The following is a 25,821-nucleotide window of genomic DNA, read 5'->3' as shown; positions in this document are numbered from 1 at the left end:
TGGAGATCAGCTGTAACAAGCATACAAACAGGAGATGCCAGGTCCTGTGTTACTGAAACATGAGCACACATCGCACAGAGGAGAGAAACATGGAGTGAGAGCCAGCTTGTGCTGAGATGCTGCAAAGCTGCTTGATGAGATATATTTCATCAAGGGGCAAATACTGTGGGTGCCAGAGGATGTTGTTTTAGAGGATGGCCCCTTTAAACCACACTGATTGTAATAGCTAACAGACAATGTGATGCAGGTAGTCTAAAATGGTCATTTAGGTATTATACAGTCAACAAAAAAGGCTGGAACTTACTTTTTAGAGCAGAGTTTCACGGCTCCAGTCCTGCAGGCCCACCTCCGCTGCACATTTTAGTGTTTTCCTTCTGATCTCACAACATCAGTTAATGATCAAACCCTTCATGGCCTGAATCAGATGTGTTCAAGCAGGAAAAACACAGACTTTGTAGTTGTGCAGGTGGATTACAGGACTGGAACTGATAAGTGATGTTTTTGAAAACCCTTATGTTATTTTCAGTTTTCTGTTCTTTTTTCCAACCCAGCACTCACAAGAATAGATCTATAGTGCTGTGTAACACTTCTATTTTTGTTTCCTCTCAACATTCTTGTAGTCTTAAAGTAGTCTGTTGTACTTGTGTAGTATCCTGTAGTAAACCTCTGTCTTTCTCCTTCTCTCTTTATGCATTTTACTTCCAACCTCTTTTATTCTTTACGTACTATTGTTCCAACCTCTTTCTCTCTTCATTCCAACCTTGTTTCAACATGTTGAATAAAACTAGTTCATTTACTTGTTACCACATTCAGTAATTTGTTAGGTTGAACGACAAACCATTTTTACAGTGTAGCAGTCCCTGGAAACTGAGTCACCACTGCGTAGCCTCAGAGCCTACTCATGAGTGTTGGCGTTTCCGGCCTACGTACATCAACACAATCAATCATTGGCTACTATCAGCGAGCCTACACGGCGCAGACGATTTCAGTCCAGCCTGTTTACATGTAATTCACACACGCAGCCTGTCTGGCTGTGTGCAGCTGTTTGCCGGAGGTGCAGTCAGTGTCTGCGCTGTTACTAAACGGTGTGAGCGCGGTGTCGCTTTAAGAGTGAAAGTGAAATCCGAGGCAGAGAGAAAAGAGGAGGCGCCTTGCCCTGCAGTAACCTCCTCCAGCCCTGTAGCTGCTGCAGCATCTCGCTAGCGCCTGCCTGCTAACTCCACCGGTCTGGTTACCGAGCTGCCGAACACCGCGGAAGGGCCACACGGACCGCGGCGGCCTGATGACGGCGTGTGCCTCACACCGTGGATGGAGGAGGAGGAGGAGCGATTAGATGCGCCGGCCGTGGATATATTTTGGCAGCCTGTGATGTTTTCATCCATCATCATGCCCAACTAGCTAACGAGTACAGCAGCAGCGACGGAGCCAGCTCACACTGTTGATGATTGACGAGAGGTAAGTTAACGTGAAGCTTCTGTTTTTATCTCAGCCTCTGTTTATGGCTGACAGCAACCATATGCCTGTGTGGATATTGTGCTTTTTTAGCAAATGCGACGGGAGCTGTTGGCCTGAGGAAACCCTCAAAATGTTGGTAGCGAAGAGCACATTTCCGTTACGTTGTGGTTTCAGTATTTTTGTCTCCCTGAGGGAGATGACTAGCAGTGGTTTGTAGTAATAAATATAGAAGAGCTCAGCTCCATAACTTCCACATCATGACAACATGTAGGCTTGTGATTGAGGACGAAAATTGTAGATGCAGTGGGACGCAGTCTCTCCCCAGCACTGGGCGACGTTGCTGAAATTCAGTATCACGATATTCTCTGCATTTATCACGGTACTGTATTTGGTAATATTTAAGTTTGCATTAATGAACACATGCTTAATGAGTGCTGGTATTCTGCTGAAAGAGTGTTTTACAAACGTGACATAGCTTGTTTTGGTTGAACTGTTTTGGTCTGTTCAGCTTTTTACAAAGTAAACGATAGTCAGTCAAGCCACATTTGCAGAAAGTTCTGTTTTTCATGGCTTTTAAACTGTTTAAAACAGTCTGAAGCACCCAACAAAAGAAATACAGTACATCTAACTGGGCCTCAATACCGTAGTGTGAATAAATGCTAATGAAGTGCAAAAAAACAAAATTCAAAATAGAAGTAAAAAGACAAAATAAACCACTTGGCCACAACGCTGTTTTATTTTATGGGCATTGATATAATGCTCATTATCTTTCAAATGTATTGCTAAAATATCACTAAAACTGAATATCACAGTATGTCAAAATCATGGTGTACAATAAGTCACCCAGCACTAACCACACTTTCTGAAACACGTCACAGTTCAGTGTCTTCTGAACTTGCTGCTCAAGTTTGGTAGCTAGCTGAATTTCTTTGTTACTAGGATTGAATTTGAGATTTGTTTTGCTGTGTTGACAAGAAACCATAACAGTGTTTGTTATTCAGTAATGACACACCTACATTTACTCAGTGATTTACGTTGAAACAGTAAATTCATACAGATTCCTGAGATTTCAGATTGCCAGCCATTCAGTGAGTTTGACTGCAGCAACCAGACTAAATGCTATTTTCCTGCCCTCCCAACTTACACAACATGCACACATGCTGTGGAGAGGCAGGTCTGTGCTGCTGTTAGTCTCAGTTCTGTGTGTTTTTCCAGTTTACTTTCATGTTCAGTAACAGTCAGTCATGATGAGTGAATCAGTTACCATATTTGCTTAGGCCGCATCTCGTCGCAGCACTTTTGTGTTCAGTCATTTGATGCTAGACATCATATCATATTTAGGATTTAGGGAATTGGTGAAACTGACACCTTGCACACTGGAATGGGAGTCTTTTTCAGCTAAATCAAGGCCTCCAGGAACTACAGGCTTAGAAATGCTGATATCTGACACTGACATCTCTAATGTTTGTTCATGCATGTACTCTCACGTCAACCTGTGTGTTTAAGATACAACAGTGCTTCAGCATTTGCTGTGTAGAGGTTACTTGAGTGGGTGAGTCCAGATTGCATGACTGGCTTTAAATCACGTTTTCACCAATAGCGTTGCAAAGTACTCATGCAGGCCTCCATATGTTGCTATTTGACCTCTGTAGTCACTTGTCCTTGACAACTGGCACGTGTATCCCCATATAAGGAACAACTTCAAATACTCCTTCTATGGCACCAACCTGTGTGCTTTAGACAGCCTACTAGGCTTACATATTAGATGGCTAGAAACAGGATATGGTTTTGTGTGCTTCGGTTGTCTAAGCAACTGTCATATGTCATTGTTCAGTCAAAGTCTTGTGGAGAACAAAGCTGAATATTTCATTAAGCTAATGGCTGCACCTTTATATTTATTAAAACTTGTGGCTACACTCTTTAGTAGTAAACCTTTGTGGGCTTGTGAGTAGCATTTGCTGCTTTGGAGCATGGAACAAGTCGAAACATGCAGGGAGCAGGACAGTCTGTTATTAACTTCCTGTGCCACACAGCGCACATGTAGGCGTAGAGATAACACTATCAATTCTGTAAAGAGAGAGGTATGCAGTGAGGTTGGTTGGGCCAGCCCACCAACAATAGGCTGACACAGTCAGACCACATTGCATACAAATCTCTGAGTGCGACAGATCACTTGACCATGAACTGACTGTACACATTACAGTGCTGTAACATGCTCTGTTCAGCTACATGACACTGTATGCCTGTGCAGCATGCTCCACTGAAGCTCTGTTCAGCAATGACATTATGAGCCTTTTTACACCTTGCATTAACATGTCTTTCATGTCTGGATCGTATATGGATAAACTTTGGCCAGATTCCATTTATGCTTTCTTCAAAAACCGTCCCCAGCTAGACCAGATGAGATCTGACCAGCTCAGCAGTGAGGACAACATCTGATTGTTTGATTAGCCCTGTGTCCAACCAAACAGGTTTGTAAAAAAAAAAAAAAGAAGAAGAATGCAAAATAAGTATCAAAGTCATAGTTTTGACTGTAGACATGCTGACTTAACTGGCCATGTTTTATTTCATAAGGAGTTTGATAAAGTCAGCACTGTTATTGTGCAATACTGTAGATGCTACTTCTGCCTCATCTTTCTACTGTCTACAATTCAGAGCAGGCATGTGCACTGCACATACTCTGTCTTTTGAGCACTTATAGCCCTAGGTAAGAACACTCTTAATGTTTTCCATTAGCTGCATGTGGTTGTGAACAATGGTTTTACAAACTAGGTCAGTCAGACGTGTGTGTATGTGCTGAGAACTCAGACATCCTATGGAAGATAATCTATGCAGATTGAAGGTGCTGAATTATTTGTGCATTTTCCACATTCTGCTCAGTTAATTGTGTATTAGCCGCACAGTTTTGGTCTTAGTTATTAGCACATCACGAAATGCGGCAACTGATGGATTCCAGTTAGCTTCAGTCTTGACTGATTAGCCCATTGCCGATATTGTCAGTGATCTGAGTATGGTCACAGCATCATAATCAAGCAATTGTATCTGAAGTGTTGATATAGTGCTGACACGCAAAGCATGTATTACATTCAGTGGTGATTCTAATGAATCACCGATGCTCATGTTGACCCTTGACTTCTGAAAATATATAGTTTCTGCTCATTGCAGTTATAAAAGAGAGACCGGCGTTCAGTTCGAAGCCTGCCATTCTCTAGCAGTGGAATGGTGTATCTCCAGATGGAGGGTTTCCTGATTGAAAGGTATTCAAAACTAGCAATTATACAATTTAAAACAGCGCACTTACATTTTCATTACATCACAGAATCCTTTACAGGTGGTGTTTTTTGGAGCAAGCAGACAGCAAAATCAGCATGTAGTCTAGTCCATAGATGTCCCCAGTTATATTTTAATCTCAATGGTGACTTGCTGAGTTATACTTTAATCAGATTAGTCAGTGTTTGACTGGTCTGCTGCCACTTGGGTAATTAGAACTTATGCCTAAGCATCCAACATCAAGAGAAGATTTGCTTGCAAACTAAAACAGTCTCACTGAACAAGGTGAAATTCTTATATGCAGTTATTTGCAACCTTTTGTGGACCAATGAAGCTATCAGTGCTCTCTAAGCTGTATGTGGGTATTGAGCAGACCTTGAATTAAGCTAGCATTTTATTAATGAAGCCATATGGCAAGAACAGAGTCCAACAATAAGGGTTGTCTGATTGCCAAGGACATGCGTCTGCCTAGTGAAAGCTGTCACTGACTTGCAGAGTCAGCCAATTGAGTGTCCTTATTCCTTCCTCTCCCATTTGTTAAACATGATGTAAATATGTCTTGACTGTGGCATATCAAAACCTTTTAAGTCTGTTTTCTTTGTTTTGTTTTATTTTATTTTCATTCTTTATTTCATCATTTGAATGCCGCCTTTTATATCGTGTGAACATTACTTGATTTATGGACTAATGGAAATAGTCCAAAAGTACTTTCAAAAGTAAAGAATGTTCTTCCTTCTCCTATAAAGTTACCTTTTCAGAGGTATAAAGTTTTATGACAAGCGACAAAATGCCTTTCACATTTTTATGTACCATTCTGTAAATTAAAAGATAATATAATTTAGTGCTTTATGCTTAAATCTGGGAGACTGCTAGAATTTAGAAGTGATGGCCCATCATAGAATCAGATTGTAGAGAGTCTTGCTGCTCTCAAAAGAAAACAACAAGTTTTCAGAAGAGAAAAACTAAAGGGTCAGCCTAAAGAAAGGCATAAATACTGTCCAACTACAGTAAAGGTCAGGCCCTCTGGCTCAGTGAGCCCTTTGCTGGAGGAACAGCAAGTTCAGCTTAAGCTACCTCTGTGGCTTAAAGTTCTTCGGCACTGTGCCGGAATCCCGGCGTGAGGCTGGGGCTGTTATAGATTTAAAAATAGATAATTATAAAACAGATAGTTCCTAAAATCTGATTGGCTGAGCCACATTCAAAGCCATTGTAAAATACTTGATATAAGCTCCTCTACGACCGCCACGCAACAACTGAACTCTGTATTACTGCACCACATCACAAAAACTCCTTGTGCTGTTAATGGAATAATCTTTGACTCTGATGCTGCTTGCGTGGACTACTGAGTGTACTGATGAAGTATCAACCCATGGTTTGTTTAAACTGAGGGGCTGACAACTTATTTTCTTACCTATAACTAGGCTGGTCAGCTAGCTAACAGGCTAAACTATAGCAAACAGCCTAAACAACTCCATCATTAATATCATAGTCTTTAATTTATAGTACTTAATATAAAATTGATTGTAAAACAGCAATATAAATGTCTAAAGAAAGTCACTTGAATGACTTAGTCCGTAAACAATGTGCTATGTAAGTTTTGAAATTCTAACTACTACAGCCAAATAATGCACTCTTTTTTCAGAATGAATTTGGCTCAACTCAAAATTGCTAGTTTTAGCTATATTATACACTGTTGGGGTGCGGGAGCCATTATTTATATTCCTGCATAGCGCACTATGTAGGGAGCAGGGAGCCATTTGAGGTCCAGCCCCAGCGTGGGAAGAAGGCTCACCTGCTAAATAAGACTTGTGGTGGTAACTTGGTGACTAAAAAGTACTTTTAGAGCGACGTTTTTTGCATTAAACAGTGATATGTTATGATATGACAAAAAGTTGAAAAGTTCAGTATACAGTGACCAAAACGCGCGACCAAACGTTCCTCGCTTCGCATCATACCAAGAGCCCCCATTCCTGTGATTAATCACAATAATTTAGGCTTATTGATTAATTATATGTCTGTGGAATAAACTCTTGCGTGTGTCGCGTAGCAAGAAATGGCTGTATATGTATGTTTACAGTATACAGAACCTTATACTTTGTATTTATAAAGTAGACATACTTTATTGGGGAAAAAAAATTGTTGTTCACACTGTGACTCCGTCAAGTGTCAGGTCAATAATGCATGAGACTGTGCTACTTTAAAAAAGCACTGCAATTAATAGGTTATTTGTTTTGTTTTCGTATGATCGCTGCAATCTTTTAGACTAATTTGGCAATCGTTTGACAACAGTATGCCGCATATGCTGTTTAGAAACCAATGGAGGAAAAGCGATGACAAGTTTGAAGGATGGGTGTTTTGGATATTCTTTATGGCTTTGAAAGTTGTGCTTGGACTTGGATACAATTACCATACATTGTTAAAGTTGTACAACATGTTATTGTACTATTTGTAATTATTTATATGTTTTAGTTTTGTTAATAAACATTGATTCATTTCTTCATTTTGTGACCCCCACTCTTTCATCCATTCTTTCTCCTAACCCCTGAACACATTGCAGGCACAGCAATGTTCCTTGCTTTAAATCCTGTGCCTTTAAAGTTCAACTCGTCTCTGTAGACAGAATGTGCATGAAGTAAAAGAAAATGACTCATGTGAAATTCTGATTTTACTCAGACTAATAAAGGTTGAGGTTGTTTGTTTGATTCTTGTTTTATTTAATGTTTTATGCCACGCAGCAGGTTTTAAAGCATGGAAATGTAGGATGTTGGAATGAAGTTGGGTGTGTGCTTTAGTAGTCTTGTACAGCGTAATCTGTTAATTTGCGTAGTGACAAAATAACAAAGTGAATAATCAATCTTAAACAGTCACTAAGTAGAGTATTCTTTTCATGCTCCATGCTTTTCCAAATATTGCTTATGGTACAGTGGGAGGTTTTAGATTCAGTGTCATATGGGTATCTAGGCTCTGCTACCAGTCCCAGACAGTGATTTGTGTAATATTTGCCAAGTAGAGACACGTGGCTCCCTACCATACTTAAAAAGGCTTTGGGTTAAAGACTATGTAACACTGAGTTCAGTTGAACTAGTTGTTTTGGATTGAGCTCAAGGCTGCTTTAAACTGGGCTCAGTGGTTTGCTTTCTCCCGGATGTTAGTAGTGAGTTGCTCTTGGGTGACTGACACCCCGTCATAAATAAATATTAGTTTTGTTTCTGCATCACACACTGGAGCTTTATGGATTGGTCACAGATGTGCATGCTAAAAATACAGAATGCCTTTTTTCAGATGTTGGAAAAAGGACATTTTTCTCATTTTAAAGAAACACTTTGGGGGAACGAAATGATCCTTGTTAAGCTCTTGTGACTCTTCATGAATTTCTGCACAATGGTGAGTTTGAAATGTAGACCTACTCAGAAATAAGCAGACAGGCTTGATTTGCTAACTTACAGAAAACTACTTTAACAGTGTTGTTACTGTAGAATAGATTAGCCTCTAATATCTAATAACTTTATACTGTATTAGATGAGAATGACTTGCTTCTTGCTTCAGTACCTGAAGCAAAACTGACATGATTTAGAAATATGAGGGTATGTTACAGGAATAGAATTATTTGTGTAGAATGCATACATGACCATGCTGGTGTGTTCCCAGAATTTTATGTGCTGGCAAAAATAAATACTCTTAAGACTTTAAGGGTTGGTTTCTCAGATATAAGCCTAGGGATTAAGCCTAGTCATGGACTCTGGTCATGGACTCCAGGATTAGGCTTAATCCCTGCCTGGAAAACCAACCCTAAAACTAATATCATGTTATAATTTCTACAGAAAACCTTAATACTAATTGTACTAAATATTACTAAATAATCAAAGTATTTATTTATGTATTTGTTTATTTTTACAAAATGAAAAATTAGGCCAGTAGATTGCTTTACAAAGTGCAGGTAATAAGAGTACACTCCATTTAGGAAGTGAGTTCTAGTTCTACCTTGTTGGCTTTTTTTTCAGCTAAAAGCTTATCTGTGATAATCACTGATCTTTGGCTCGGTGTGCCTCTGAGGGTATAGACATATAACTTGGGATGCCGTCTGTTGGAGCTGGAGTGGGGGACAGGTGCGGTGTATGACGGACGGTTCCACATGGCTCAGATTTATAATTTGGGATTCATACTCACTGAAGTCATTATACGGACCACCTATGTGTATGGAAGTATCAGTGTCATTCTTAATTAACTTGGATTTGCTTTATCTTACCCTCCCCCATTCGAAAAAAAAACCACTGTACTTAACTTGTTTTGCAAGTTGTCCTGTGCTGTGATATAGGTAGGTCTACTTATAGGTCCCAGGCTTTGAGTTGTGTGACAGCCTACAGCATATATTGGGACATACTTGGCAGCAGTAATCTATGGTAGGAATCTGAATGGTGCTTTAAATAAAGTTTAGCCTCAGAGTTGTTTGGATGGTATACAGAAGTGTGCAGTGATGATACTTGAGTTTATTGGCTCTGGAAACTCAAGCTAAACTTCATGGCCCATTTTTCCCTGCTACAGGAGTTGTAGAATCCAAAGCTTAAGCCCATTAAACATTTACTGTTCTCTTCTTCAGTGAGTGTGTCTTTGGGAAGAGTCACTAGAATTGGGGCACAGGCTCTATTTACTCATTGGTTTGTTTTTAAACTGTTTAGCACTGCATGGAGTCTCTCCTCATTTGCCTCTGTTCTGTTCTGTTCTGTTCTGTCTGTCAGTGGGCTCGGGTGGCCATGGACGCCTTCACCCAGCTGATCCTGCTCATCGCCGTGGTGAGTTTCTGTACCTTCCAGTGGCTCTTCCACAGCGTGAGTCCCTGGGTATCGTCCAGGATCAGCCCAGGCTTCCTGAAACTCAGCCACAAGCAGCAGATTGAGTGGAACTCGAGGTAACACACACATCAGTGACCTACAATCTCTGTGTGCTTTATTTTTCCTAGTATGTTTGTCTGTCAGGGCTTGACTTTAACGATTCCCAGTTCTAGGGTCTGATAATTACTGGAATTCAAAGCCACATGACGAGGCAATAGAAGCAGTAGAGGGCACATAAATAGGGCCACCCACACATTTGCCAATGGGCGCAGTACTGTAATTTGAATAATGAAGACAATCTACACTGATGAAACGCTGTTATTTTGTCTGCCGCATCTCCAGACTGAAAACCTCATTTTCCCACAGCTTTGCAGAGTATCTATTGCAGTGTTTTTTGAGAACCTAGGCCCAGATTAAGCTTGCCAAAAATACTTTATTTGCTTTAAGGTCATGAAACATAATGTTTTAAACATTCTTTTTCATAGTCGGGCTAAGTAGTTGATCAGAAAATATCGGAAAACCTTTATATAGACATCTAAATTGGAATAGAGTTATCCATTGCTTAATCCGAATGAAATTTCTGTCTGATCAAAAGAACTGGTGTACACCTTTTATTAATCTGTTATGAGGAACAATAATCACCATCTAAACATTCAGATCTAATCACTTTCATTAATGGGGTCTTTGCACATACTCATGCGCATTTGCGTCTTGAACAAACAAAAAAAAAATGTCCATTTTATGTTGCTAGCCATAAAAGCCATAACATTTTTTCAGAGATTGGATGACTGTAAGGTTCACAACAAAGATTTATTCAAGCAATTGTTTAAAACAATGAAAGATGGTGGGTTCTGCCAATCTGCGTCACATGTAAAATGAAAATTTCTTAGAACAGCATATTGCAAGTTAAAAATCATAATGGAGAGGTGACTCTAACCCACCCACTTTATCATTTTACAACATCATGGATGGCTTCATGGAAGAGCAACCTCACATGTTGCTGATACGGATAAAAATATCATTAATGTTGAATTAACCGACACATACAGATACATTTTGTGAGGATTAATGTGAGGATTGCAGAGTTTAGGGTACATAAAACAGTAGAAATTGGAACAGTTTCATCTGGATGGGTAAAAATCATAAAGTATGGAACTTAATGATTTAAGATCTTAATAACACCATGTATAAGTCATTAAAACAGAGCAACCATAGATTAATTAGCATATTAGAAGCATTAGCACGCTATAAAGGCTGGTGGTACACAGACTTTCAATTTTAAATTTCAACTTTTTTAATGCTATAGTCAGTATTGAATTTAAGGACATCGTTTTTGAAGGAGTTAATGAACTCAATTATGCAATAAAGCATGACCTTATTTCATCAGAGAACATGTCAACACATTTGGATTGGGTTATTTACATCACGTCTTCAGCAGTCACTGCTCTGTAACAGTTCTGTCTTTTTTGGTTTTATGTTTTAGCTTTGGCTGTAGTGTAATGTGTTTCAGTTGTGGTGCTTTTTTTCTCATAAATATCTTGTTAAGTCTGACACAGAAGAGCAAACGTTTGTCTTTCTTCCTGTGCTTTGTGTTTCCTTTTGTTTCACTTGTTAATCCATGGTAACTGCTGCTTAATGGCTTTCCACTGTGTTTAAGCCAGCCACTGCTTGAATTGACCATTTTGATTTATACCTTTGTCCTCAAATACTGGCAGGGAGAATCCGAACAGTGTCACTGGTCCTCGTCTGTGAGGAAATTGCCAAGATATCAGCTGTTCGCATATGACACTTACATGGCCATAGCGAGGCTAGACACCATAAAAGGGAAAAGGGGCATGTGATAAAAACGCTCGTTTCCTTGTTTCATCACATTTAAGCCAGTGTCTTCATACAACCTTAGAAACCTTAGGTTTAACCTTAGGTTTAACAGATTTTACGGTAAGATTAAATTCACTACTCAGAAGTTTTACAGAAGTGTTTACGTTCAGACCCTTCATTCTGTCTTTGTCTTCGGGGTAGTGATCTGCCAGTAACGCACCCTTATCACAAGCTTTGACTGTTTTCACCTTGTTTAATTGCAATTCTAATTCATCTCTAAGTGTTACAACAGATCATCGTTGTCAAAATGTTGAATAGAGGCTATGTCGTCTTTCTGCTGCTTTAAATGCTATCCTGCCAAATGTGTTAATGCGACTGAGCAATACTCTTTCTCCCAGCTGTCTCGAGACAACCAGATTACACAGAGCAGGCTGTAGACTGCCACTCAAACCAACGTGTGTGTGTGTGTGTGTGTGTGTGTGTGTGTGTGTGTGTGTGTCTGCGACAGAAAGAGAGATGAGTTGTAGATGTCTGTGGGAGATGGATGAGAAAATGATTGTGATATGTAATAAAATCAGCAAAATTCTCACCTGGTTGTTCAGACTGTAATCAGCAATGCAGTGCAGTAGTCATAGGTACTGTATTATAGGCCCTGTTCATACAGTCGTGTGCACAATTTTGGACCCCCTCATCAAATTACATGTTTTGTTGATTATCTGTGTGAAAATAAGTTAACATATCCTCTACGGAGAACACAGATGTGCACATTTTAATACACCATTACTGTTTATTTGTTGGAAATTAACATATTGGGGAAAACATATAATATGTGGTCTATGCAAAAGTTATGGCACATATTTAGGTTTTCTGTAATTAACTTAAATTCACTGAGATATGTAATATGATTTGTATATGTAATATGATTTGACCTGGGGCACCCAAAGTGACTGCACCTAGTAGGCCTGGGCGATATCTAACAGTAATTAGCTCAGTGTGTGTTTTAATAATTTTTTTTATCATAACACGTATTTAATAATATGATGGAGAGATTCAACATCTTTTACGAACTACCAGAGCCGATTTATGAGGAGCCTGGCCTCTTTCCGTTTCCCCCGTTATATCAAAAACAGCACTGCGAAATGCCAGAGGGCACCCGCGAGCGAGTCCTCAATGAATGGGGGTGAGTTGAGCTAAACAGCTTAAAATGAAAAGTTAAAAAAGAAACTATCACTTGCCCAGGCCTTTCCTGTATGTTTCCTTTTTTCTACTGCTGATTGGTTGGCGAGCAGAGCAGCTCATTGACTGTTTGTGCTCACTGACGTTATGAACGTACATGAGGCACCGTTTTTAAACTCCTATAATTGGAGTTCAAACATATGGTGTTTTGAAACATATAACGGCGGTGTTAAAATGTTTTAAGCTGTTCTGTGTTCAGAAAATGAATATTTTTTTGTATTAAAATGTTTAAGCATTTATAAACTATTATTTTGCTCAAATGCTCCATCTTAACCCATTCATTTTGGACTCGCTCAGGAGCGCCCTGTAGCGTTTGAGAAACCCGGAGGACATTACGGAGTGGTAATTCTCCTTACTGCAAGTTCTCTGGAACTACTTGATCTGTCATTATAATAAACGTTACTGCAGACACATGCATTCGTAAACATCTTCTGCGGCAGATTTGCGCGACTTGTGTGCTAACTGCTGGAGAAACTTCCATGCCCGTGCGCTTTCTGTATTAAAAACAAGGTATTTTACGTGATTACAGCAGCATTTTCATAAATCAGCTAAAAACTGGGACACTTAATCTGTACAGAAAGTACTGCACCCTGGCTGTAGATGAGGATCAGAGGCTTTGTCTCCAGGTTAGAGTTAACTTAGCTGCTCTACACTAAATTTTAGCTCAAGTTCCAAAGCATGTCGGCATTCATTTTGATTCCGTTCACATAAATTGAAGCGAATCTGTGCAGTAACTCTCTCTGTGAAACTACAGATGCACGCCACTTTTAAACATGAAACCCAGTTTCCCAACATGTTTTTCAAGCTGTTTAACGGTAAATTGGTTTTCTCTAATTCTTTCTCAGTTCTTTTAACAAAACAGCAGTTATCACCTTTTACACATCGCCATCGGGTTACTTGTCCATCACCGACGATTTCCAATTACATCCCCCTTTTGCTCAGGCCTGGTACCTAGAAATGACATTTGTCTGGAGTGATCTGATCTCCAGGTGGACCGAGAGATGTGTAGCAATTTGCACCTGACATGTGTGCTCATGATCAGATTTCAAGACTGGAGAAAGGTGCCACCTCTATTTAATATGTCAGTCTCTTAATGTAGTTGTCTTCAGACAGAAATGTGGTACGAGTTCATGTTTGTGTTTGTGTACATGTAATGACTGTTACAAATGTTTAGGCTGTATGGATCAGTGTTGACAAATTGATCGAAGTTTAGTTGGATTTGGCGGGTGAAGGAGTGCTTTTCATGGTTTTGGCAGGCTTTAAAAAATGTTAAATTACTAAACTGAACTACTTAAAAATGCATGCATTTGAAAAGGCCTAACATCTTAGTCAATCATGACACTCAAGAGGGCATTGCTCCGCCTATCTGCCTCAGTTACATCAGTGTTTAGTGTACCCAGAGTATTACTGATGTAAGGGATGTGTGTTTGGGCTGAGCATGACATAGGTTACCCAATTCACATGGCATTACTCATGGTACATAGTTCTATAGTTGGAAACTGGAATGGTCCATGATCTGTTTGACACAGGCATAAAAAAATGTACATAAAAAAATGTTAATGTTAAAATTGTAGTATACTGACGGGTTGGACAGCATGTGGTGTTTGTGCACACACTTCCTCACATGTCAACATCCAAATCAAATAATTTATTATTTATTATTTTTTAGTTCTTTGTAGCAGTGATAAACCTTTAACACATTTGTTGAAGACCATTAGTGCCATCTAGTGACAATTTAAATATTTATCTACTAATTTTTGAAGGTAAGACACCAGCGGTTAACATGCTCAGACACTTATTGTTGATGTCATGTTGGACAATTGCTATATTATTTTGTATTATGGCTAAAATTACATTTTTAAATGTGTACCTTTTTAAAGCATTTTGGTGGCTTTTGATTTTTTTTGGCTAAAAGCTATAGAAGCAACCTGGTGTGCACTGCTAAAAAAAAAAGCAAACAAGAGAGGAGACAAAAAAAGAAGCTACATTGCTGAATTTGTCTCTAATGTGGTGACGCATTTACCCTTCCTTGTTCCTGAGTCGCATCAGAACTCTTTAGTGTTCACATCACAAATGTTGTGTGATGACATGCATCCATGAACACCTCCAAATGTGGAGTAAATGACTGCATCACAGTGCATTTTCAAGACACATTGGATCCTTTGGATTGTTCACACATGTACTTAAGATGTTGTTTTGCTTATGTGTGTTTTGTCTCATTTGTTTCTCTAGAACGGTGTCCACACTCCATGCGATTCTGGTTGGGCTCTTCTGCCTCTACATCCTCTGCTTCGATGAGGCTGTCAATCAGGACCCTGTGTGGTGAGAGCACTCTGCTGTCAGGCCTGGACTGTCATACTGCATGCAGAGAACGCTGCAGCATGCTCTTAGTCACTCTCACCACCGAGCTGTAGCCCTAACTCATTTGCCATGTCTTTAACCCTACAGGGGAGATCCTACACTGGTGAAGATAAACGTGGGAATAACAACAGGCTACCTCATATCTGGTGAGAGTTCACTCATATGCTGTTTGACTAGATGACGAGGACTGGCTTCAGTACAATCTGAAAACTCTGTGAAGTGCAGTCTGAAAACACATAGCTTTATTTTATTTTATGATTTTCTCTTAAAGATGAAAGGACTGTTTTTCTGACGGTGACAGTTTTGGTTGTGTACCTGGTCTTGCATGATTGTTAGGATTTCCATTTCCTATCCCTTTTTTTATTTTTTTGACTCCAGTTTTGGAAATTCCTGTTTTGTCCCACTTCCTTATCTAATTTCCTCAGACGTATGTAATGAAACATAAATACTTGTGTTAAAAAAATGAATACTGCATTTATTTGAAACAGGACCTGACTGTATATGACATTCTAGTCAAGTGTATTTCATGTAAAAATAAGAATCTTGACTGACTGACTGATTGCTAAGTTGTTTGCTCTCTTCATCTTGCCCTGTCCTTTCTCTTTTTCAGATCTGCTGCTCATATTTTACTATTGGAGGGCGATAGGGGACAAGTTTTTTGTAGTTCATCACCTGGCAGCATTGTATGCTTACTACTATGTACTGGTGAGTTCCCTATTGTCCAATAGCAGAATGTGCAGGCAAGATGGGAAAGAGACGGCCAAGGGTGAACAGCCGTGCCGCTCAATCGAAAGCTGTGGCCTGAGAGGTGTGAAGCTGCTGTTAAAAGCTCTCTGTTCTCCACTAACACTTTGAAGCGTTACCAGCTGGAGTGTGCATGAACACGAACATGGTGCTAATTCAGTGTAGTGCATGAGAATCAGGCTGCTCTGTCTCACTGATCTGCTACTCTTACAAAAGGTAGATCGCTGCTCCGGAGTAGAATTAGTTTGAAATGTTAGGCTTTAGTCAAAGGGTACTTTGTGGTGTTTCAGTGACTCTGACAATGAGATTTTCACACTAACCCCCACCTCTCAGATAAAATATTCTTAGACTTACCGGGCCTGCCGCATTAATAGCTGCCTGACTGTAGAGCAGGATGAAAGAAAGCAGCAGTTTTCAGATTAGGGATGTGCATTCTGAATAATTTTAATATTGGGCTAACTGTAAAGCTGGCGGTATACATCAAATGACAAAAGGACTAAATGAAACCAAACTACTGTAGGCTTTGCTATTTGGGTGACTGTTGTTGAACAAAATTAGCAGCATGCAGAGATATACATTGTTTGTTTTATTTTTTGTTTTATTATTCAAAAATAGCCATAGGAGATCTTTGGTTTTATGTCAGATGAGTAACATAGACTGCTTCAGATTAGCTATCAAGTTACTAATGCTAATGGCTACTACCTTGAATGTTGATGGGGACTCGTTATCTTCTCCTCAGTGGCTGATGTGGCATGATTTTTTTAGAAAAATATATTTCCGATGTTTCTGGAACGAGCTAACATCAGCTATAATAGCTGTCCTAGTTAACGATAAAGCTGTGCTATCTGTACTTTCTCAGTCACAACCTGCTCTTTAAGACAGTTGTGGTTTGGAGTAGTGAAGTGTAATACACTATGTATATTTACCTACGAATATGAGCAAACTTCCCAGATATCATGGTGCTGTTAAAATATAAAATATGTGTTTCACTGAATTGTTGACCAGTATATTTTCTCCACTTTCCCATGATGAAACATAACAAATGCCCAAATAGCATTTTCAGTATTAGAATACTGGCACCTCAAATGATTAATTGAGTGCCTGATTATCTGTGCACATCCCTAATTCACATATGGTCCTGGAGGGCTAGTGTCCAGTACACATGATTTCCCTGTTTGAACACAACATAAAGCACAACTGGTTCAACTGATCTGTAATTTTCCAGCTTTAACAGGGAAATCACCAAACTATGTTGGATACCAGTCTTACTGGACTGGAACTGAATACCCCTTAAGGAGAAGGTATAGTAGGAGTTGCTTTCCCTTACAAAAGTCTGTACTTACCTCTAATTAATTTTTCACGGCCACACACACTGAAGGCCGCTGCTGTTCACCTTTGGCTTTGTTGGTCTGTAACTCTCTACATGGCCAGATTTTTTTAGCTCACTATGGCTATGATGACAATGGTATTTTTTGCATGGAATGCTCATTGATGGTAATGGCGGAAGCCCCTGTCCCCCGTCCCCTTCCCCCTCCACCCTGCTTCTCTTTCATGGTGCCCTCAATAAGTGGTCCTGCTCTGTGCTGAGCCGGGCCGGGCTGGGTGCATGCAGAACCAGCTCACAGCTCTAGTGCTGCTGCTGGTGGAGGGGCTGCATGCTCTGATTACCTTCCTCTCCTTTGTGCCAGAGCTGAGCTCTCTATTTATCTTTTTCTCTCTTTCACTCTTTCTCTTTCCCTCTCTCTCGTGCGCATTCTCTCTGTCTTTCACTCTTTTCTTCTGCATCTCTTTCAAAACCTAATAGCCACATCCTGGCAGGCAGGGCTGATGGTAGCCTGAAATAATCTCAGATCACTTTGCTTTAGTTTTTGAAAAATGGATGCAGTTCATGAGGAGATTCATTGCTTCTTTGTCTGCTCTGGAGAGAATGCACTGCCAAGCTTTATTTGGATGCTGTGTGATCCGCACTTACAGTATGGGTTTGAATTTGACTTGCCATGCGTTTCGCCAACTGCCCAAACTCAAAATTGGCACGGAATTTGCATTATGTTTTCAGTTCAGGGGAAAAAAACTAAAACATATGACTGTGGTTGAAAACCGGCTTGGCATTACTGAACTGTCAGGTCACCTGAACAAAAATGTTAAGCAGCAATATTGAATTCTAATCCGACATGCAGTAAACAGCATGAGAGGAAATGCTTAGTCTGTCAGAAACGACTCGCTCAAAATAAGGAGTGCTCAGCTCTGTGGCATAATGGTTTTGCTTTTCATCAGTTGTTCCTAGGGAGGATTAAAAGTTCTGTTTATAGAAAGCAGCAGAGCATAAATATTGGTAGGTAAAAATATGCTAATGTGGTGATCTACATATGACTCCAAATACATTCTAAAAATCTGAAAATCCTCCAGAAACATCAAGTGAATGTTGTTGTAGGGCCATACTGTCACTGGACACTTTCATGACTGCCAACTCAAACCAAGTAGAACATGAAAATTCCAAAATGAGATTAGAATGGATTCAACATCAAGCTTTTAGTCTCTCGACTTTGTTTCATACCTGTTGTTATGAGTAAATTTGTTGTTCGAAAAGTCATAAGCGTTATTTGTTGTTACTGTTTCCTGTGTTATTTATAAGAGCTTGTCAGTGTTACAGATATGCAAACTGGCATAAGACTGATTTTTATGTATTTATTTGATTTTGTAACTGCACAGAAGGCAGGTACTTATTGATAATTATTTACTCCATGCTGTTATTGTCAAATGTTAACCATAAATGATTATATTTTTACGAGACAGAGTACATCTTGGATATGTCTGGTGTACATGTAATTATTATGGATCATCTTGATGACCAGATTCAAAATTGAATCACAGGCGCATCATGGCCTATAAAGGGCTAGTGTCCTGTTAGCTACTAAAAGTTCTTAGTGTATATGTGTGTGTTGTGTGATTTTAATCCATAGTGCATGTCCAACAAAACCTAAATGTTGGTGTTGCAGCTTTTCTGTTGTTGTTTTTGCTTTCGATCTGCTCCTTTTTTTCAAGAATCTGTCTGTCTGTCTCTGTCCTCACCTAACATGACTTCTTGAATAATGCAGTCCCACTTCTTCTGACCAACAAACCCTTCATGCAAAAACTACCAGAGCTAAGTTAGTTGGTTTTTTAAGTAAAAGGGGCCAGGCTTGAATGTAGATGGACTCCTTCCTGTCTTGTCTGCTGTTGTGCTGTTGCAGAACACTGAGCAGCTATGAAGCCCAGTTACAGTATGGACTTACCAGTGCCTAGGGGTACTAGCATGCATATGCTGGTGTTTCTCTGTTTCCTCCTATTTTTTCTCTTTGTCTGTGTCCGTTGTTCAGTAAGTATTATAACCACTGCACTTCTTTTCAGCTTCCAAGGTAAGTGTGCTATTCATATTTGCCAGTGTTTGGCAGGAATGAAAGGGTGAGCACAGACACAGGTAGCAGGAGACTTCCTGGAATGCCATGTGTTACTAGCCAAAAGTGCTGAAAAGTTCTAATATTTTAATTTCTCTTAATCACAACCGACTCGCCAAAGAATGCCTGTTTATGTTAAGGAAAAATACTGAGCTATGAGAATTGTTCTGTACCTAATCAAATTTGAAGTACAATAAAATACTTGAGATGGGCTGGTTTATATGGTGGCCTAAACTCAAACTATATTTTCTTAAGTCAGGCTTTTGCTCAAGTGAATAACGGGCTAAAAAATTTGCCATTAAACCTTATTATTCTCAAATTTCTTAGAAATTTAACAGCTAAATCAGCAGATATATATATATATATATATATATATATATATATATATATATATATATATATATATATATATATATATATATATATATAAAATATAAAATATACTTCTGATGAAACATCCAGAGGACAGAGTAGAATTTTTTACAGCAGGTACTTAATGCCCCATGTGGTTCTTATAGCCTATAAGAATATGTCTTATGGGTCTTAGCACGTTTCTGATACGTTTGATTAGTCAAACTAGCGATGGGTAACAGACAACATATTTGCTAAAGTATAGCAACAGTATTCAAGTACAACACACGTGTAGCTAATACAGATGAAACAAAAACAGCCCATTGCCAAATTGCATATTTGGAGCAGTAATTGGTTGATTCCAATCCTGGCTGATTCTGATTGTGCACCCTTAATTTTTGGCTTCTTATAATGATTTGCTTAAATGTATGTTAGCTTACTTTTGTAGTTTGTTACTGTGAAACAGTTTAAGGGCTTGGGAAGAATTTAGTGTACTGGACAAACTTCACTTCAGCTGCTTATATCCAGCTGCTGTAGTAATGTGGTATGAAGGCAGAGAGTATTTGAGAGCTCATGCACAAAAGAATGTGAGGCAGCAACTCAAATGACATTCTTTTGCATTACATGTGCAGTTGGTACATAAAAAAGGTTAAATGTTGCTTAAAGTTTATTTTAAATTTACTTGATTCAAAAATGTGTACACTGGCTCCACATGAATAAAATGTTGACATTGACATAATTATCTGTAAGTACGTGTCTTATTTAATTTAGGTTAATGTAACGTATTTCTTTTGTGTGGAACCAGTGTACACATTTGAATCAAGTGTGAAATACAATAGTTTTCTGCCTGTTTTGTATGTCGATTTTCCTACAGCAGCAGTATGACACATTGTCACAACTTCTTGTATGTTATGTGAAGCCCCTGTGTTCTCAAAGATTTTTCATTTTGTATTGATGAATGTCAAATAATTTCAGTGAATGTTGTTTTGAAAGACATTTTGAAAATGTGAAATATTGGTAAAATTAATAAGCCAACACAATAGAATTTATGTGGTATAATGTTGGAAAGGATTACAGTATACGTGAAGTACAGTAACATAGTCTGAATTGTTGATGAAACCCATTTTTTCTTTTAACTGTGCTGGTTTATTTCTGCCTTTTGTATAGATGGTTTACAAATACCTCCCCCAGACTGTTGAATGTGAATGAGTTTTGTTGTTTGGCACAAAGTGGAATTCTGTGGACCTATTACCTGAGCTTTACTTAAGCTTGGATCGCCTTATCTTAATTATTTATATTACACAGGTCATCATAAAAGTTGTGTGTTGACTACAGTATGGTTTATAGTATATGTCTCAGGTCTTCTCAAATAAAGGCAGACGAGAGTGAGCTAAATATAGACAGAAAAGCTGCCAGCTAAATTTCCCTCCTAGGGATTTTAAACTTTTTTTGATCTGAAAATAAGTCCCATATTTATTAAGCAAGTTTAAATATGAAACTGTGCCCATTCAAATCATCTTCTTAATATCCACAGCTCTTGTTCAGTAAAATTGCTGAATTCTCAAGGGAGGTTCTCAGTAGAATCAGGACGTCAGGAAGCATCCAAGCAGCATTTCATTTGGGTTTCTTTGAAAATAAACTTCTTAATATGTCGCTGTTGTTGGAAGAAAACCTTGTATCTCCAAAATGATGACTTTACAGGAGAAGGAAAAAACCTACTTTACTTTTAATATAAGTCAATAGAACCAGACTTTTTTCCAAGTTATTTTTGACCATTTCTTTTAGTCCATTCATCATGAAATTTACATACAATGCAAAGGGCAACATGCATTTTCATATTATGTCAAAAACTGAAAAATAACAAAAGTGGAGATGCGAGGTTTTCTTCTGACAACAGCGAGGTGCTCATGTGGACATGATGGGAGTTTGGCTATGTATCATTTTATTTTGTCTGTCATTGTTTTTTCTTCACTTTTGCTCTTCCAGGGCCAAGGAATGTTGCCTTATTTTGCTAACTTCCGTCTGCTTGCAGAGTTTTCCACCCCATGTGTGAACCAGCGGTAGGTTTTCTGCTGCTTCCATTAAGAAACTTGCAGGATGTTTTTAGCTTGATTACACAGAGTAGCTTGATTTTAAATCTAAGATTATTGCTTACTGCATACTGTACTTTGATTAACTATATAATTCTGAAGGCATATGTACAGTCTGTACCATTTAAAACTGTTTCATCTGAAGGAAGTTCTTGTGCTCTGTCACGTCAGTGTGCTCGCCTATGTTTTGCAGCTGGTTCTTTGAAGTGTTAGGTTACCCTAAAACCTCCAGACCCAACATTGCCAATGGGGTGCTGATGGCGGCTGTGTTTTTCATGGTACGGATCGCGGTCATGCCTGTTTACTACAGCCGTATGTACTCTGTATATGGCACGGAGGCCTTCTACCGCGTCTCCTTTGGCGGTCGCAGTGCCTGGATCTTCTCTAGCATCTGTTTGGACATCATGAACATCATGTGGATGCATAAGATCGCTCGTGGCTGCTACAGGGTCCTGCGCTCTAGCCAACGGCTCAAAGCCCAGACTCAAGAGAATGGAAAAACTGACTAAGCATGATGAAACATTCACTCTCTGCAGTGGGGGGAATTCGAGGAAGTCTCTTTCTCTCTCCGTGCACTCTTGACTTTCCCAGTGACAGTTTGTGAGTCAGTCAGCCAGCAGAAGCGTGCTGCTGCCGAACGTTTTGAACTGTCCTCCTCTCTCTCTGAGGCCAAGCAGGGAAATGAGGCTAGACATCTTGTGACAGCAGAGGGAAGCAACTACCCCTGAGCAATACTTACAGTACATGGCCAACACTTTGAGTAAGCTTCACGCTGTAACAGGACCACTGATGTCACATTGAGCTGACCACTGCTGGTAAAGACACTGAGGTCATGACCCACAGCGCCTGTAAGCACTGGGGTACAAAAAATGCTGTACAGCCGCTGAAGCACCAGGATTTTTATTTTGATTTTATTTGATTTATATGTATTTTTGAAAGCCTGAGGCTTTGATTTTAACCTTCATTTGTTAGTTCTTGATAAGAGGACCACGGCGTTGTGAAAAAGTGTGCCACATGCTTCTAATTTATTCATCAAAGCCAGAGCCTGTCTGAAAAGAGGGCAAAAAAATGTTCAGAGTGTCATAGGGCCATCATGTTTACTTTGAAGTTAAACTTTATACGCTGACTGTGAGAGATTCGTCCTCTCACCTGCACTGCACTAAACCAGGACTCGCTCAGATCACATGCCGTACCTGAACAGGACCCAAGATGCCGTCTACATGTCAGAAAGAGGCTGAGAAGGTGTAACTGTGAACCTGCACGCACATTTTAAATTGACATGAAGTATTTTATACTGAGATTGTAGTGATCAAGAAGAACTTTGCTGGTGTGCCGGATACACTGCAGATTTTTTGCAGGCAAAATCATGTCAGAAGGGATTTTATGTAATGTTTGCTAGGTAGCCGAGATGTTTTTCACCTCAGATTTGATTCGTAGACTTAAGGCGTAATCGGACAGTTTCTCACTCCACTCTGCCGTGATGATTTCAAGGTGGTTTTTGATTTTAAGTATGAAATCGGGATGCGGTTTACAAACAAACAACATTTTGAAGGTCTCTCCGCAACACGGCTTCATCTGTGTCCTCTTTGTACAGTCGATAGGTGCATGCTGCAGTGTGGTTCTCTGAATGTTTGCATTGTAGATAGAAACTGGACATACAAAAATACTCATTTGAATTAATTTTGTGTACAGTGTAATCCAGTCAATATAGAACATAAATGATCTAATATTTTGGATTTTTTTTTAAGGATGTCTGTGTGTTACGATTAGGGATGGTAGAACTTCCTTGTGTGCTCAAACAAAAGCAAGAATTGAGAACTTTTTCTGCATCATACCTTATTTATTTGAACCAGTCCAGCACTGGAACAGCATGTACCTGCATATTTATTCTTTTTAAAGGAAATGTATGATATACGGATAAAAGGTGTTTATCTAAGTAGATATATACAGAATCAAGAAGGAGTCTACGACACAAGGACATATATTACAATCATTTTAGGCTGCATTATGTGTCACTTTGTAGGACATTTTAGTGTAGAATGTTCATACTATACGCACTCTTGCATCCAATGGCAACTCACCTTCACAAATAATAGAAGTAGTGGATGCCACAAGTTGTTGTCTGTTTTATTAACTGAAAAAAAGTATTTATTATGTATGGATGTGAGAAGGACGATGTGAGATTTACAAGAATGGTTTGCTCTTTTAAAAATTGCCAGAAGTTCTATTTTTTAATGAATATACTACTTGAATCCTTGCTCTACCTTATTGTGAAAGGCAGACACAGTGAATTCTTTTAATTACAGTATGTGCAAGATGATTCCAGTCGTAACATTTTGCCTTTACTTGTTTTGCAGACATTTGTTCCAGATGCCTTTTCTAGGAATGTTTCTTTACTATTTTTACCACTTTCCATTCATGTAAGGTTATCATATCTTTATGGTTTTCATTATGTTTGCATGTCTTTTTTTCTGCTTGCCATAGGCCTAATGTAGGAACATTGACCTTAACGTTTGCCTTTTTATTTTTGTTTGTATTGTTTAGTTTGAATTTGCATCAATTCAGGTACACCAGCATAAGGCAAGTCTTAACATGATTTTAAAGCCTCACCAAATTACCACAGGTTACCCCTCTATTACACATTTAGAAGCCATTGTTCCTGATTCTTCCTTTCCTTGTTGTCTTATAAAACATTAAATGTGTTCTTTATTGTTTCTTTATTGATCTTTTCTTTTTAAAGAGCTTAGTGGGAGTTGGGCTGTTTAACAGTCAAATTTAAGTCCGTGTCTTCAGGTGAAACTTGAGTGTGTGTTTAATTACTCTGAGAATGAAACCTCCAAACGTGGGCTATAAATCGATATAAAAAGGTTTGTAATTTGTTTTTCTGCTTTGGGGATATTAATTATTACATCTTAAATTCTGGATTTTATTGTGTAATTCTTGATGCTCCATTCATTTAGCTCTTGGAATTAAGTCCAGTAACTTCATGGAAAAACACCTAAACATGTTTGTGTGTGTTAGCCTGGCTGATGAGCTGTTTTGCTGCCGGATTAAGCTCCATGGAGCAAACAGTCTCAGCATGAGGTCAGGTATGCCCGGCTACCTCTGTATCACTTTTTTCTCATGTTCACTTCCCTTTTCTTCATATTTCACTTAAGGTTTCTACAGTTGTAATAGTTTGTATCTGTTAACCAAAGTGTGTAGAAGAGTTTTATGCTCACATACTCATTGATAAGGGATTAATGAAGAAGGACCAGGAATTTATGAACGTCAAATCTATTTTTTAAATCTTCACGTCTGTCTTAATTTTCTGTCATAATGCCATTTGCCTCAATAAAGCAATATGTTAATTTTGTTTCAGTAAAATCTTGTCTCTAATGGTGATTGTCAGCATCATTACTGCTTTTTCTGATATACTGGTGATACTGACTTTCCACTTTTTGTGCAGTGTAGTTCTTCACATAACATGCATGCATGCGCACGTATGTATCTATGTATGTATGTGTATATATATATATATATATGTGTGTGTGTGTGTGTGTGTGTGTGTGTGTGTGTGTGTGTGTATATATATATTTAGTTTTAACAGGTTTTTCAAACAGTTTTTTATGTAGCGACAGGGCACATGGCTGCCATGTCAGAGGAGTAATATTTCAGTGGTGAGAAATGTAAGTACTTTGACCACTCTCTAAACCTACTATGACGGATTTGAGAGGGAGCCCTAGTGAGTTTAATAAAGCTATATCCCAAATGTCCTGTTTGTGAGAAGTCCTAAACGATAGACCCTGATAATACCACTGTTTCTTCACACATGCTGAAGAAGATTTTGTCCAGCAACATACAAAAAAAAACGTGGTAATGCAGGGGGCTGAATGCCAACCTTCAGAAAAACGGGTAATGTCAGAAGTATGGGGTTTCTGGAGCCAACTTTTTGAGTTCAGGATGCAATATAAAAACCTCAGCTTTTTGCGTAGGTTGGTGCGGAGCTCTGGGACTTTTTCTTTAGTTCGGTTTTACATGCAAAACTTCAGAGATGTTGGCTAACACATATCTCTATCTGAGGCTGCACCTACCAAAGCAGCATCAAAACAAACACTGACACTGCTCATGATCAGGTTCAGAGGTGTGCCTAAACCAGTACCTAAGTAAAAGTGTTGATACTTGCAAAAAATAATTAAGTCAAAGAACCTTTCCCAAAATAACTTGAGTAGAAAAACAAAAGAAGCAGGTTGA

General features: G+C 38.9%; 1 protein-coding gene across 5 annotated transcripts; it reads left to right on the top strand.

Annotated features, from left to right (window-relative positions):
• Window positions 1-471: 471 nt before the first annotated feature.
• On the top strand, window positions 472-24,966 carry tlcd4a (TLC domain containing 4a). 5 transcript variants are annotated; one of them, XM_036585735.1, is made up of 7 exons: window positions 472-1,455; window positions 9,462-9,631; window positions 14,841-14,930; window positions 15,057-15,115; window positions 15,580-15,674; window positions 21,485-21,558; window positions 21,782-24,966. In XM_036585735.1, the coding sequence occupies exons 2-7, from the start codon at window positions 9,477-9,479 to the stop codon at window positions 22,095-22,097; spliced, it is 789 nt and encodes a 262-aa protein (XP_036441628.1). In that variant the 5' UTR covers window positions 472-1,455; window positions 9,462-9,476; the 3' UTR covers window positions 22,098-24,966. The 5 variants fall into 5 exon arrangements, with proteins under 5 accessions (XP_036441628.1, XP_036441639.1, XP_036441613.1 ...); XM_036585746.1 differs by lacking the exon at window positions 472-1,455 and adding an exon at window positions 1,527-1,587; XM_036585720.1 differs by lacking the exon at window positions 472-1,455 and adding an exon at window positions 1,595-1,834.
• The last annotated feature ends 855 nt before the right edge of the window (window positions 24,967-25,821 follow it).

The sequence above is a fragment of the Colossoma macropomum genome, unplaced genomic scaffold (assembly GCF_904425465.1).
Source record: "Colossoma macropomum unplaced genomic scaffold, Colossoma_macropomum, whole genome shotgun sequence".
Lineage (NCBI taxonomy): Eukaryota > Metazoa > Chordata > Actinopteri > Characiformes > Serrasalmidae > Colossoma > Colossoma macropomum.
The sequence above is the reverse complement of the archived record's forward strand: the minus strand, read 5'-3'. Positions and strand labels throughout refer to the sequence as shown.

Coding starts and splice junctions, on each gene's coding strand:
- tlcd4a (XM_036585720.1), top strand. CDS start 1,754: ATGCAGTGGGACGCAGTCTCTCCCCAGCACTGGGCGACGTTGCTGAAA. Junction 14,931..15,056: donor GTCAATCAGGACCCTGTGTG/GTGAGAGCACTC, acceptor TTAACCCTACAG/GGGAGATCCTACACTGGTGA. Junction 15,116..15,579: donor AACAGGCTACCTCATATCTG/GTGAGAGTTCAC, acceptor TCTCTTTTTCAG/ATCTGCTGCTCATATTTTAC.